Source organism: Dromiciops gliroides, chromosome 3 (assembly GCF_019393635.1).
Source record: "Dromiciops gliroides isolate mDroGli1 chromosome 3, mDroGli1.pri, whole genome shotgun sequence".
Taxonomy (NCBI): Eukaryota; Metazoa; Chordata; class Mammalia; order Microbiotheria; family Microbiotheriidae; genus Dromiciops; species Dromiciops gliroides.
This window is the reverse complement of record NC_057863.1, coordinates 590810053-590826605: the sequence shown is the minus strand read 5'-3', so window position 1 is coordinate 590826605 and position 16553 is coordinate 590810053. Positions and strand designations below refer to the sequence as shown.

Sequence of the window (16553 nt, the reverse complement as noted above, 5' to 3'; positions counted from 1 at the left end):
TTCCTTTGCAAAAGAAGGTAATTTATCTCTATCCCAGACTATTTTGACTGAATGATTGATGGAATCTTAGAGCAAGAAGGGGTTTTAGAGGTCTCCAGTATAACCTTCCTCTCTATTTTGAAATCCCCTATAAACCTAACTTATGTTTGATCATTTAGGTTTTCATTGAATGTCTACAAGAATGAGGAACTGAGCCCTTATGAAGCAGTTCATTCCATTTGCTGGACAGCTCTGTTTGGAAGTCATTTTAATACAGGGTGTTGCAAAGTCTTAATGCAGTTTTAAGTGTTAAGAGCTTAAAACTGCACTAAGGGGGCAGCTAGATGGCGCAGTGGATAGAGCACCGGCCCTGGAGTCAGGAGTACCTGAGTTCAAATCTGGCCTCAGACACTTAACACTTACTAGCTGTGTGACCCTGGGCAAGTCACTTAACCCCAATTGCCTCACTAAAAAACAAAAACAAAAAAACTGCACTAAGACTTTTGGGACACCCTGTGTAGAACCAAAATCAGTTCCTCTGCAACTTATTTTTATTAATTCTCACACTATTCCATGAAGGAAAAAAAAGATCCATTCAAGCAGAAAAAGTCAAATATCTCTTCTCCACATGAAAGCCCTTCATACACTTGAAGGTTGGTATCATGTTCTTCCTTGCCTTCTTTTCCCAAGGCTTAAACATTGTCCAATTCCTTCACTCAATCCTCATGTGTCATAGTTTCCAGTCCTATCCCCATACTAGTCACCTTCTTCTGTACACCCTTCATCTCATCAATGTCCTTCTTAAAAGGTGGTATCCCAGGGACTAGACACAGTGTGTCTGACCGTGACAAACAAAAGAAATATCATCACCTCCTCTATTTTGGATGTTTATGCTGCCATCAATGTAATCCAAGATGGCTATTTTGACCAGCAGTGCTTGGGGATCTACAGTGAGTCCCAGGTAGTGGCCAGATCTCAACATTTTCCTCCTCTTCTTTCTGTTTCAGTGCTCATTAGTCCCTCCCCAGGACATGATCTGGGATGGGAGAAACATCCCTAATTACAGATTGGGTGGAAGAAGAGTTTCAAACTATTGGCTAATGGGAATTAGAGAATGACAGAGACACAGAGACACAAAGAGACACAGAGACACAGAGAAAGTCTGGCCTGAGAGCCTTCTTAAAGTGCCATAAGGAGTGCTTTACTCCTCATGCTAACACTCCAGCACTCCAATCAGGTGGCCAACAGGAATTGAAGGTACTGATAAGATGTAAATTCCCAAACTGCTGTGTTATGGGAGAATCAGAAGTTTCCTGATAAAGAGGTTTCTTAGGGACATGACAGAGTCAATTCAAAGGGGGTGAACCAGGTAGGACATAACAAGATGACTTTCATCAGAGTCCTCTTTGAATGGAGGCTTTGGAAAACTTTTTCTACTCCACCCTCCAGCCCTCCAATCCTTCAATCTGAGGGCCAGAACGTACTGAGTGTATTTATGTGTACATACCATTACTGATATTATATCAATCCACATCTGGAGCCACAGCTATATTCACATGTGTATACATAACGGATATATATAACATATATGTCACATGCATAATACAACATGGCATTTGTTACATTCCTATAACATGCATACATAGCACATTGCATTACATAGATAGTATTGTGTTATATAACGTGTTTGTGTATGATATAAAATATAGTATTAATAATGCAAGCATGATCAATGAATGGCATATTGCCCAGGCGTAATAAATTCTATATCACAATGTTCCTTAAAATGTTATATAAATGCTTATTATTATTATTATTATTCATTCAGACTTTAAATTCCATCATATCTTTGGCACTTTCTATATTGGGAGAACTACCTGAGTCATCTTTTCTTCACTTAATATTTGTATCATTAGTTCCCTATCATATTTTTAATCCTTTCTGAGAGGTTAGTTTATGATGTGACAGCTGGCCTAACTATAGTCACCTGGAAATAATTTTGTTTTCATGAGCTTGGAATGCCTGCCTTCTCTTACCCCTATATTCACAGACAGGCAACTTTCAGAATTTCAGAATTCTTCTCTTCTTTTTATACTGGAACTAAGCCTCATCTCCTCTGTGAAGCCTGTATCTTTTTAGGTTAATACCTATTTATTGAACTAGATTGTATTGTTTGAATTGGACTATACTGGACTAGGTTGGATTGGAACAGACTGTACCTCATTGGATCTGATTTAACTGGATTGGACGAGATTGGGCTGGTCCAGTTTGTACCTGATTACACTAGCCTGGACCAGATTAGGATAGAGTGTACTGAACTGGATTGGACCAGATTGAACTGCACTAGACTGAATTATATTGAACTAGATGTTGCTTTTACACTTCAATAGTGTGTTTTTCTCTAAGATTGTGTTTCCAAAGATGTGTGCTAGTCAAGAACAGTATTTAGACTCTTAAATATTGGAGTGAAGAAATTGTTCTTCCACTTGTAAGAACCTCTGTTTTATGCTTTCATTCACAGGTTTTTCTAAGACAGGTTAGGACTGGAAGGAATTTTATCTTCTTTTTTCCATTTAACATCTGTTCCTTATTTTCATTCCTTATTTTTTTTCAAAACGATTGAAGATAATTGAAAAATGCAATGACTTCTTGCTTGGCTTTTTAAACTGTTGCCCAACCTGTGATGAATTGCTCTTACTAGATTTTTTTTTTCCTCTTTTTAATAACTGCTGACAAAAAAAAAAAATCCCACAGTAACCCACTGCTCTGTACTTTGCAACCATCAATGATGGATAGTTTTCCATAGGATTTCTGGAGTAAAAGAAGTTGCTTATTGAGATGTGAGTACCAATGCTGAAATATCTACCTATATAATCCATACCTACATCTATACTATTTATATAGCTATATCCTTATCTTCATCTATATACAGATGTGATAGATAATAGATATGTAGCATGTCACATATAACATGTCATATATACAATTTGTATCAGCACATATAACACATATTTAACAACGATAACATACAAAGTATAAAATAAATCATACAAACAAGTCCCTTCCCTTTCTCTGGACCTCGGTTATCCATTTGTACAAAATGGAGTTTGATTTCAACAGGGTTTTTAAAAACTATTTTGTCTCATAGACCTCTATGGCAGTCCAGTGAATCATAGAGACCCCTTCTGAGAATGATGTTTTTAAATGAATAAAATACATAGGATTTTTAAAAAAGAAAATAAAATAGTTACCAAAATATTTTTAAAAGATCATGGACCACAAATTAAGAAGCACCAAATTAGAGGATTTTTAAGGTCTCTTCCAGCTCTAAATCCTATTATCTAAATTCCTGGGAACCAGACTTGCTGGAATGCAGGCTCTGTCTCTAAACAAAAGTCATTGGGGAAAATGGCATTCAACGTACAGGAAGTTCACTCTTCAGTCACCTTTGCTGGAAGGCTTCCAGGCCAAATATCAAGCAACATGTGTTCTGAGTGTTACCATGAATATTGCTAATGCTTCCCTCTACCCTCAGATGTAATAGGGCTACCCCTCACAAACACTCCCTTCAGGACCCTGGATAGCCTCCGGTTGTTTAGGGTGGAGGATGGCTGGAAGGATTCCTAGATGTGGTATGGCTCTTCAGAGTTCTGGATTTCCTTCTGTAGGGGAACTCTGATCCCAGGCCCATGAGTGGTTTGAGTTTTCACCAATTGATTTAATTCTATTAATAAAGATTTCAGAAAATAGCTGTATGAGTGAGTGAGTGAGTGAGTGAGTGAGTGTGTGTGTGTGTGTGTGTGTGTTTGAGGGGGGTTTTATTGACCTGAGAAGAATATCTGATTAGAATTCAAAATGCTTTTAAAGATATATGACTTATTACTACTAGGCATCTCTGTTTAACTTAACTGATTATATATGTATGTCATATACTAATGTCAGGAGATGCTGAGGAAGTCTAGGGCATATGGGAATAACACATACACACACACACACACAGAAACACATACACACACACCAACTATATATGTATCTCTACAACCCTAAAATAGCTTCTCCTATTCTTGTGCTAGGATTTATACAAGAGATAGGAAAAGAGGTGGTCCTTGCCTGCCCCTCAAGAAGTTTCAAGTTCATTTTGGGAAATGACATGTGCACCTATGAAATAGAACATTAAATAGTGTACAGCTGGGGCAACTAGGTGGGGCAGTGGATAAAGCACCGGCCCTGGAGTCAGGAGTACCTGAGTTCAAATCCAGCCTCAGACTCTTGACACTTACTAGCTGTGTGACCCTGGGCAAGTCACTTAACCCTCATTGCCCTGCCAAAAAAATTAAAAATAGTGTATGGCTAACTTTTAACTAGTATGGCAATGTTACTGGTGGAAAGAAGGGGGGTGGCAAGGAGAGCCAAGACTCCCTTGAGAAGGTAGGCTTCAAAAGACCTTGACAGGCTAAAACAATTAACTGATTCTAACAAGACAGAATTTAATAGGGACCAATGTGAATTTCTGTTGGTGGAAAGAGCACCCACACAGCTTTGAAATACTGAAATGCTATTATTATATAAATGGGCTTAATTATTATTATCTTCTACATTTAAATTGCTACAAATCAACTTTACAAGTACAAGATAAGTAAGGCATTATATTTTATATGAAAAAGACCAGAGGATTTTAAGTGGACAGCAGGGTCAATACGAGTCTTTTGTGTCCTAGCAGCCAAAAACACTAATGTTATCATAGATTTTATTAGAAGCACAGTGTCCAGCAAAAAGGAGGCAGTGGTCCTGGTCAGAGCACATTGGAAATACTGAGATCAGTTCTAGTTGCCACATTTTAGGAAGAAACTCACTGATTTGGAGAAGGTTCAGAAAGGGACAAGCAGGATGCTGAAAGCATCTGCCATGTGAAGAATGAAGGAAATGGGGATATTTTACATGGAGAAGAGAAATATTTTACATGGAGAATGGAAATATAATGGCTTTCTTTGAGTATTTCAAGGATTACTACATAAAAGAATAGCTGAATTTGTTCTCCTTGCCCCTAGAGGACAGAATTTGGAGTTTTGAGAGGCTTAGAAATAAATGGAAGATGCAGAGACAGATTCCAGTTTGACATCAGGAAAAATGTCCTAACAATTAGAGCCATCCCTAAGTGGAATGGTCTGTTTCATAAGGTACTGAGCTCCCCCTCACTGAAAGGTGGTTTGTTTTGTTTTGTTTTGTTTTGTTTTTTACGGGGCAATGAGGGTTAAGTGACTTGCCCAGGGTCACACAGTTAGTGTCAAGTGTCTGAGGCTGAATTTGAACTCAGGTCCTCCTGAGTCCAGGGCCGGTGCTTCATCCAGTATACCACCTAGCTGCCCCACACTGAAAGGATTGTAAAAAGAGGCTGCAGCACCACTTCTTTGGGATATTGTAAGAGGTTAATGGTTTGGGTGTCAGTTGGAGCACATATCCTCTGAGGGCCAGTCCCACTCTGAGATTCTGTATAATTCAGTAGAAGATGTGGAGCCGGCAGTAATACAATGGAAAGAACCCTAGACTTATCAAAAGATCTGGGTTCGGGGTGGCTAGGTGCCGCAGTGGATAGAGCACCAGCCCTGGAGTCAGGAGTACCTGAGTTCAAATCCAGCCTCAGACACATAACACTTACTAGCTGTGTGACCCTGGGCAAGTCACTTAACCCCAATTGCCTCACTAAAAAAAAAAAAAAGATCTGGGTTCAATCCCTAAATCTGCTGCTTACTGGCAATGTAACAGCAATCAAATGATGTTCAGAGACAGCCTATTCTACTTTAGGAGAACTATAATTTATTAAGATTTTTTTCCTGACATCAAGCCTAGATAGAGCTCTTGGAGATTTCTATCAGTTGCTCTTGATTCTACCCCCTAGGGCCAAACAGAACAAAAATGAGTTCTCTGATGTTATTTCATGGGTGGAGCAGAGGCTCTGGCCTCATTCTCCCAACTCACCCCCAGACTACTAGCTTGAGTCTCCAGCAGGTGATCATTGCTAAGCTTATGAGCCCTCACTAGTCTTCTTCTCCCCCTTCCCCCAATAAATAATCAGTTGATATCAATTAGTCAATCAGGCATAATTAGTTTTTAGAAGTGGCTATTTGCTAAGGGAATATAATTGTGATTGCTACAAAATATCTCCCCAAACTAGGGGCACAGTTTCCCACAAGTACATCCAGAGTCCAAGGAAAAAAGGGCTCTAGCTTAGAGCATATGTGGCCAAGAGGGTAATGCAGCTTTTGGAGAGTCTTTTGCTAAAGTCCTTTTTTCCTCTTCAGAGGGCCATCACAAAATTCCCCTGAATCATGGTGTGACTTTCTCCTTCCAAACTGATTGACCAGGTTGTTCTCACCTAGTTTAATGCCTTTGGTTAAAGACTGATTTGACACTGGCATTCTTACTTGGTTAAGATAGAGTGAAGTAGAATGATTCATTGATTGACTTAATTACTCCCCACCCTTACGTGAGATTTTAACCTTAGGCAATGTTATACCTTCTTATCTTGTGGATTCCACTGTAATTAGATCTAAGGTACAAAAAATTCCTTTTTTTCTGAGTTTTTTTAGTTACTCAGTAGGGAAAAAGTAATTGCTCCACCATCTTTCTGGTCATGTGACCCAAAACAGAATCAATTTAATTCCTTGTCCCTGTGATAGCTTTTCAAGTCCCTGAAGACAGCCATCATGACCTCTTCAAGTATTCTCTTCTCCAGGCTATACAATCCAGGTTCCTTCAACTGATTCTCATATGACATGGAATCAAAGCCCTCACCATCAATCATGGTCACACATCTGGAAGCTCTCCTTCCTATTTCTCTCCCTAGAGATTACAATTTCCTTGAAGGGAGAGACTGTCTTTTGCCTCTTTTTATATCCCCAGAATTTAGCATAGTGCCTGGAACATAGTAGGTGCTAACTAAATGATTATTGATTGATTAAAACCCCAGATGTAGTAAGTCGTAACTAGTTCTAGGTGCCATAGCTTTAAGGAAGAGAGTTCATTAAATTTGGGTGAAAATTCAGTTAGTTAGATAAATATCTTGGTCTTCACAATATTATAGATTGGTTGCTGGGGCATTCAGAAGTGTTAGAGGTCATGAAGTCTAGTGATTCCTAACCTTTTTGAGTAGAGAGGCCTCGTATTCTACCCCCTCTTCTTTTTGTCCCATACATGATGTGGGTGGAAAACTGGCATCTGTTGACTGAGATAATGCCTGATTTGATATGGACCCTTTAGACTAACTCTGTGGTCCAACAATTGAATCCCACCTCCACAGTTTCCAGACAACTTGAAGCTCAGAGGGGAATTGTCTTGCTTAAGGCCACATGGCTAGTAAATAGTAGAACAAGGGACAAGACCCAAGGTATTCTGAAACCCAGTCCCCAGAACACAAGTAGTGAGGATGTATCAGTGGCCAACACTTCCCCCTGTTGATTTCCTATTTATCCTGTATATGGCTTGCTTTGTATTTATTTATATGTTTTCTCCCCCATTAGATTGTAAGCTCCATGAGGACAGGGACTATCTTTTGCTTCTTTTTGTATCTCTAGCAATTAATAAGTGCCTGGGACATAGTAAGCACTTAATAATTGTTTATCGGATTGAATTAACTGAGTGGGGGGAAGAGGAGGAATACACAAAGTATTTTAAATGGGTGGCTCATTTTTTTCTTGGAATTATGGTATCCTAACAACTAATAGATACAAAATGGGAGATTGCCAGAGTGAAGGTGTGGGGGAGGAAAAGAATTTCTACAGCAACTTTCCTGATAAATTAAGAGGCCACATGTGTGACAACTTGTTGCCCCTACCCCAGCTCTGGGGTTCATCAAAAGTGGGTCAGTGGCTTAGTCTGCTAGAATCAAGGCAGGTAATTCTCGAATTTCTGTCCGAAGTGAGCAAGGCAGATCAGCAGCCAAAAGTGACATGCCCAAGACTAGGACATTATGCTCTGGAGAAACCTGTGAGGACCCCAAGGAAAGGGTGGAAGAACATCTTCCCCTAGGAGATGTGAGGAGAGGACAGCACTCCACTCACCTGATGTCTGCCATGCTCTGCTTATGTGTTCTAGCACTGTTCATATCTTATATGTTAAAATGCTCATTTGTTATGGGACAGAAGATCTCTGCAAGGGATCATTTTGTGGCCACTTAGTGGAAGCTCCAGACCACACCCTGTCATTGGTTATATAGCCATCCTACTCACATATGACTTTCATCACAAGTGATCCCAGGCAACAGAATGTAGAGGGCTCAAGAAAGACCCTCCCCACTGCTGGGAATATAATTCAGCATAATGGAAAGATAGCAGCTTGACCTATTCCCCCTTCCTTCCCCGATCCCCCATACATATACCCTGGCTTCTTCCATGTCTTTGATGAACACCTATGTACATGCTTTGGGAATGGGAATGTGTTATCCTAGTTTAAGGGGGGGAATATAATTTGGTTTGCTTTTCAAAAAAAAAAAAATTGTAACTTTGAAATAAATGTCTAGTCTGATTTTATTATGCAAGTGGCCTCTCTTTAAAAAAAGATTAATGGAGTTCTGACATTGTATAGGCACAAGGGGGGTTGAAGGAGGAAGATGTGGGCACTGGTGTGGAAGAGGTGATGTCCAGTTTCTCAGCACCAGGCCATAATGGACTGGTGCTAACTCTGCTTTCTTCTCTCCCCAAAGGCTATGGCGATGGGAATGATGACCGAGTACTACCACTTTATCTTCACAACTCTGGTAAAGTATGACCTCTCCTCGGTTTAGATGAGGGGTATTGAGGAAAGGATTTGGGGAGGCAATTTACCTGGGGTTAAGGTGTATTTTCTGCCCTGAGGAGTTTGGAGCTCAGGGGATGGAAGATTTAGGCTGGGGAGGGGAGAATGCTTGGGAAAACTTTTGTTTTCTTTTTTTTGGTTTTAACTTTTCCCTATATTGGCCGTGTCACTCTGAGGATTCAAGTATGCCGAGCAAAACACTCTCAGGCTGCTACATTGAGCTCTGGCTTCTGGTGAAAATCCTTGAAATTGAGATGAGCCCAGAAAATGACTGAAGCTCCTGGAATTCAGGTCCTAGCTCCATGGTCCCCTTGTACCAATTAGACTGGTATTTCCCAGCCATTGAGAGGCAGTGTGCTCTAGTGGAAAGATATGAAGTCAAAAAGACCTGGGATCTAAACCCACCTCAGACACTTACTGGTGCAACTTTGGCCAACTGACTGCTTCTCTAAGCTTCAATTTCTTCACCTGTACAATGTGAATATAATAGCACATTCCTCAGGGGATTATTGTGAGGACTAAATGAGGGATTATAGATAAAGGGCTTTGCAAACTTTAGGATTTAGAGAAAGTCCCCTCCCTTCCCTATTTACCTTTCCCTTCATCATCTGATTCTCATATGCTTGCACTTAAAACACACACACACACACACACACACACACACTGCAGTTTTAGCTTTAATAGGTTAAAATGGCACTAAGATTTTTGGGACTCCTTGTATATACATGAGTGTACATATGTATACATATATGTATTACATGTTTGTATATACGTATTATGCACATATATAAGGTGTCCCAAGTCTTTTGCACAATATGCACATATACATATATGTGTGTGTATGTATGTGTGTATATATATATATGTATATATATATGCACATATAGACACACAATCAATCAGCAGATATTTATCAAGCACCTACTACCATTTGTCAAGCACTGTGCTAGGTGCTATGGATACAAGTACAAAGAATGAAATGGCCCCTTTCGGCAATGGGCTAACATTAACATTCTAATGAGGGAGACCACAACTATATATAAAATATATACAGCATCAATAGAAGCCCATGCACTTATATATTGTAATTAGTCTTTCTGTGTGGACACACACATCTATCTGTCTATTTATACACACATAGTAGTGAGATGCAAGGTAGTTTAGAAGGAGACCACTGAAGGGTTCAGAACAAGCTTCCTGCAGAGGTTACAGAGGAAGCACATTCCAGGCATGAGAGACCTTCCAGGGCAAAGTCACATAAATGAGAGATGGAGTTTTGTGAGGAACAGGATGAAAACCATATTGGCTACATCCCAAAAAGCAGGAGTGGGAGGGATGTAGCAATGTCCAAAAAGACTAGAGAAGTAGCTTAGGGTCAGGTTATATGGGTAATTTTTTTGTTGGATTTTTTTGGTTTTTTGGTTTTTTCTGGGACAATGAGGGTTAAGTGACTTTCCCAGGGTCACACAGCTAGTAAGTATCAAGTGTCTGAGGCCAGATTTGAACTCAGGTCCTTCTGAATCCAGGGCTGATGCTTTATCCCCTATGCCACCTAGCTACCCTTATATTGGGCTTTAAAGCTGAATAAAGGATATTATAATTTTTATTTGTATGAATGTTTATATAATCTATATTATATTCATATACATTATACACATATGTATATACATGTAGATTCCTCTAGGTATACTCACACAAGCCTACACTCACAATAACTTTCCTCCCTACTTATTCCACTATAGTTACTCCTGCCTTCATATTTGCTGATCACAAATTGACAGTGGACAGATCACAGAGACTATCAGGACACTGAGACACACCAGGAACATATTTATAATAGGTGTTTGTTGAGAAACAATGGTCTCAATTCCCCACAGGTCCCAGCATGGACTAGATGTCCTTTCTCATGGATATCTCAGGCCAGGACAGAAACTGGAATTGTACACATGTAAACGTTGCCTTCAGGTTTTTAAAGATATTGATGTCATGACCCATGTTAGGAAAATTGCCAACTGACAGTCCAGCCAGCCTGTGTACAGATGGCCTGATCTAATGGAGACAAAAGTAGAATAAACAAACTCTTGCCCATGTGGGAATCAGTTTTGTTGTCTTTCGGGGTCCAATCCAAGCAAAAGATATTAAAAGCCTACTATGTGCTGGGCACCATGATTTCCTTAGTATAGTGAACTCTCAGATGAGGATACTCCCTCCACCTTCTCTTCAACTTGGAGTCATGGGAAAAGCATTGAGAAATTAAATGCCTTGGCCAGGGTCATGTGCCAGTGGTGAGACTTGAACCTACAACTTTCTAGCTCCAAGGCTAGCTCTTTAGGCACTATGCTGGCTGTGGATACTATGTGTGGACACTATGTGTGGTGGAGGGGATACGAAGACAAAGCAAAAAACAAACAAAGCAAAAACCAGGCCTTGTCTGTTACATTCTGCTAGAAGTATATGTCACATAAACAGATACATATATACGTGATCATTTGATTAGGGAGAGGGTAGCAAACAATTTGGGAAAATAGGAAAGGATTCCAGCAAGAGGCAATAGGTGGGCCAAGCCTTGAACGAAGCTAAGGATCCAAACTGCTGGAAGTGAGGAGCGAGTGTATGCCAGGCATGAGGGACAGCCTATGCAAAAACATGGATGGGTGCTAAGGCATGGAAGGCTGAGTTCAGAAAACAGTAAGTAAATGAGTTTGGCTGGGGAAATGGATTTTTTAAGGCTGAATATCTCACATGATCATTTAAAAAAACATATTGAGTCATAGGCACCTTAACATCTTCATTGTTGATACCTTGTCTATGAAGGACATTGTCATTTTGTTTCCTTTTGAGAGAAGCTGAAAAACCCTGGGCTTGAAAAAAGCTGATCAGCTCTTTCAGGCATTTCTGTCAAGTGACAACCCATGTTCAGCCCCTTTGTACGTGGCCTACAGATTGGAACCATTGATTCTCAATGAAGTGAACCATGTGGAATGCATTATACCCTCTCTTCCTTCTTTCTCCTCCTCCTCTTCATTTTTCTTTTTCTTCCTTCTCCTCTTCTCTCTTACCTCTCTCCCTTCCTCTCCCACCCCATTTTCCTCCACCAGAATTAGCCCTCTGGGGGCATTTAATGGTATTCAGAAAATCTCACAAGTGGCTGTCGATCATTTAGTCAGTCAACATTAATTAAGCAACTACTATGTGCTAAGCACTGGGGTAACAAGAAGCTTACAATCTTATGGAGGAGACAACATACAAACATCTATAGAAACAAGATCTTTTCAGGATAAGCAGGAAATAATCCAAAGAGTGAAGGCACTAGATTTAAGAGGGGTTGGGAAAGGCTTCGTGTAGAAAGTGGGATTTTAGTTGGCACTTGGTGCCAATGGGTCACAGAGTAGCTATTCCTGGCAGTTGCAAACAATTAGAGATTAGAGTATTAACAATTAGAGTAGGAAGGAGGAGACAGTGGGAGACACTTTGAAGCTTCACACTCAAACTAGAGTCCAGCCAGACTGGCCTGGGGCAGATTTCCTTCAGCAGCTGCCATTTCCAGGGAACTGAGCAGATTGGACCTGCCCCATCGCCCTTACGCCATTCCCCCCTCCCCCCACACACACACTCCTACCTGGCAAGGATTCCACATTTCTCCAAGGACACAGAGGGTGAGACCCATTTTTCTTAAGATTGGATTCTGAAGCTCTGATCCAGAGGGAAATACCCACAAGGGTGGGGCTGAATGGAATTCTTGGGAGCACCAGGGCTTGAATATATGTGTCCCCCCCATCTAGCCGGGCTCAGAAATACCACCCTCAAGTAAGTTCCCAGGAAGACTGGGAAAGGGCCAGTCAGAATCACCAGCACCAGAAAGCCCCCAGGTGCCGGTTTCCACAGTCAGTGGTTACCCAACAGCCTCTGGGCAGATTGGCTGATGTGTGGGGTTGGCTACAGTTCGGCCGAGTAACGGGGTGGGGGTTGGGGGCTGGGGTTGTAATTGCCTCCAGGATTTCACTTTGGGGGAGCCGCAACCACCTCTCGGCTCCAAAACCCTGCCTCCTCACCCTGACTACACAACCAGCTGCAAGCCTGCACAGGCCCAGCCTGACCCGTGGTGTTGCCGACCATGCGCTTTTCTGATCTGGGAATGTTTTCCGTGATTTTTCTTGCTGGGTTACGGGGAGGAGGGGAAGCCGCGCGAACCAATCGAGCCCAGGGGGCCTCCGGGCGCATCAGAAAGCTGGAGGCGGCCTCTACTTCATCAATATTTAGTCAGCCTTCTCTCTCTCTCCCTCTCTTGGAGATGCATAATGCATAGCCCTGAGCACGCCGAGAACGTTTGAAATCTGGCCGGCTTTCTGCAGGGGCCTTGGGTTCCTCTTTGACAGACAGTGTCTGCAGACTCCTCTCTCGTTGGCCGGGGCTCTGGCGGGCACTGCGGGCGGGACCACCAGGGGCCTGAGCTCTTTAGTAGCCAAGGCTTCCTTTGAAGTTGTTCATTCTTCTCCGACTTCAATCCTGTTTCCTAATCACCACGGGCACCGACCAATTTGAATTTCTATGGCGAGACCCACAGTCTTAGACATGAAGAGACAGAAAGGAGGGGAAAGGGGAAAAAAAAACCCAACACACTCACACACATACACACACACAACAACAACCCGAGACCTATTAGATTATCAAGCCGATCCCCGGGGAGTGTTGTAGGTCAGGCGACTCTGGCGGAAGATGGCAGGCTGTGAGCTAGTTCCTTCATTAACCTTCTGTGTTTTGATTAGACTGCAGAGTCTCAGCCGGCTGGGCTTCGGCTCTACCCAGCAACCAGACGGGTCTGGCTGGCATGGGGAAGCCCAGGGGATCCCTGGTGGGTGGAATCCATCCCTGAAAGCAGGAGCCTTCCACTTCCAGAAGATCTAGAGCTTAGTGGGTGTTCCCTTACCCTGACCTGTGCCCCACTCTGGGATACAGGGCAGTGGGGGAGGGTGGCTCAGGTCTTTGCTGCTTCCTCTTCCAGGAAAGGATCCTTCCACCATGCCATGTCCCTCCCCAGGCATTAGCATAGAAGAAGGTGGCCACAGAGAGGGATAGTCAGAGAAGATGAGAAGATACAGGCTTCTGGCATTTTGAGGACACCAGAGCGCGGTAGGATCATGGGATTTAGAGCAAGAAGGGAAGTTGGAAATGATCTAGTCTGGTCTTCCCATTTTACAGATGGGGAAACTGAGTCTCAGAGAGAAAGAATGATTCCTCCAGGGTCCCACAGGTACAAAAATATCAAGTAGCTTGGTGTTAATGGAAAGTGTTTGATTTGGAGTCAGGGAACCTCAGTTCAAATATTGGTGCTGACATACCTTATGTGATATTGGACGCATTATTTTATTTCAGTCAGTTCCTTCTCCATAATAATGACAATAATAAATAACAACAACAATTCATATGTGACTCTTCAAAGTATAGAAAGTGCTTTATACATGTCATCTCATTTGATCCAGAAAACAAAACTATGAAATAGGAGCTATGATCATTCCCATTTCAGAGATGAAGACACTAAGTAATGAAGTGACTTGCCTAGGGTCAAACATCTGGTTGTGTCTGAGACAAGATTTGAACATAGACCTTCCTGACTACAAGTCCAACATCCTTTAAGATGGGCTAGGTGACCTATAGAGCCCTCTTTAGCTCTAAATCTGCGATTCTATTATCCTATTCTGAGATTCCAACCTATATACTGTGTGGGGCCTGGAATTAAGAAGTCCTGAATTCAAAACCAGCCGCAGGCACTTTGTAGCTATGTTACCTGGACAAGCAACTTAACCGCTGTATGTCTCACTTTATTCATCCATAAAATGCTATTATTAGCAACTATGTTCCAGGGTTGTTGTGAAAAATAAATGATACAACATTTGCAAAGTACTTTGTAAATTTTAAACTGTAAATATGAATGCTGGCAATTACTATTACTTTGTATTATTATTATTTTCCCAGTAGGCTATGCTATACCACTACACATGCCTCTCTTGGTCTGTCCAAGGATGGTAGAGAAATCACCAGAAGTTTTGTGGCTTCTGGAGAAGTAGAATGTTCTACTTTCCAACACTCTTCCCTTAGACATGTCTTTGGGACGCTGGACCTTGAAGGCCTGCTGGATGTCATTTACCCTTCTCTCACTCTTGGGTTCTTTATTGGGCCTTCTCCTTGTGCCTGGGCGGACAAGTAGTGCAGTGGATAGAGCACTTGGTCTGGAGTCAAGAAGACTCATCTTCCTGAGTTCAAATCTGGCTTCAGATTTGTGACTACTGGCTGTGTAACCCTGGGCAAGTCACTTAACCCTGTTTGCCTCAGTTTCCCCATTTCTAAAATGAGCTCAAGAAGAAAATGGGAAACCCCTCTAGTATCTTTGACAAAAACAATCCCGAATAGGATCATGAAGAGTTGGATATGACTCAACAACAACAATTCCTTAGTGTTGTGGAGGATATCAGGGAAGGAAGAGACCCCTTCTTTGGTATGGCTAATGATTCCTCTAGCCTTTCCTAGCCTCCTGGCCCCAGGCTAGTGTCAGGACTCTGCCTCTCTCTCTTGTGCCCTGCTCCCAGCATGGAGTGTTCCATGCCCATGCACTCATTGTCTCTTCCTTTTCACGTAATATAGCCAGGTCCTGCCCTCCCCTTCCCCTTGCTTCCATGCCTTCAGTATTGAATTAGGAGATTCTCCTTCCAACCCACAGCTTCTCTTCTGGGACCAGGATGGTCCTGCCCCCAGAGTGACCCTGACAGGAGAAGGGCCTTCCCCTTGGGCTCTTTGCCAGACCCCTGGAGGAAACAGTGGAGAAGAGTTGGACTCTCTGTCCTCAGCCTAGAGACTATGGAATGGTTATGCTGCAACCAGTAAAATGGCCAGTTGAGAACAATTTGTTCCAACAGTCAAGAAGATGACTGAAGTAGGTGCCATGGAGCACTCAGAGCTTGGTCAGACTTTGAAGATGCCAAAGCCATCCACTGTATCTCAGGCCATTTCCAGTTATCCTGACTTTTGTCTTGCCACTGGACATTGAAGACTCTGGATAGGAGAGTGAGGCTAACAACTTTGTGCAACTCTGCCTCACAAATCCAATTCACACTTGAGTCAAGGCATCACCAATAATGTTGTTGGAAACCAAGGACAAACAAAAAACACCCACACCCAGCACATCCTATTTAACTGAAAAATCCTACCCCAAGCCAAATACTGTGAACCCAACTCCAAGGAAAGTTAATATGAACAGGGAGTCAGGGAATCACCAGGATCCTGGCATCTTTTGCATCTGCTTCACATCTTAAGTAGTCTCAGCTGCCTGAAGACCTGAAAGGCTCTCTCCCATCTCAATTTCCCTTTTTCTCCACTCATTTTGTATACATAATATATTCCCCTCATAGGATGTGAGCTTCCAGAGGGCAGTGCTTATATTGGTTTTAGTTTTGCATTTCTCGAGCCTAGCACAACACCTCACATTTTTTAAATTGTCCCTGACTTATTATTTCATTTGTACAGCAGACTCCATGTACAGAAACCTCCTCCACTAATGCAGACCAGAGACTCATGTGTAACTTAGTCAACAACCATTTATTAAGCACATACCATGTACTGGTCACTGTGCTAAATGTTTTACAAATATTTTCTCACTTGATCTTCACAACAACCCTGAGAGGTAGATGCTGTTATTATCCACATTTTTACAGCTAAGAAAACTGAGGCAGGAAGAAGTTAAGTGACTTGCTGAACATCACACAGCTAGTGTCTGAGGCTGGATTTGAACT

General features: G+C 42.0%; 1 protein-coding gene across 8 annotated transcripts in view; it reads left to right on the top strand.

Moving 5' to 3' along the window:
• The window catches only part of GRIK3 (glutamate ionotropic receptor kainate type subunit 3), a 321882-nt gene that overhangs the window by 192084 nt on the left and 113245 nt on the right, over positions 1-16553 (top strand). For all 8 annotated transcript variants that reach the window (XM_043994620.1, XM_043994615.1, XM_043994614.1 and 5 more), the window contains one exon: positions 8678-8731. In XM_043994620.1, coding sequence (XP_043850555.1) covers positions 8678-8731 — 54 coding nt within the window. The remainder of the gene's footprint in view (positions 1-8677; positions 8732-16553) is intronic.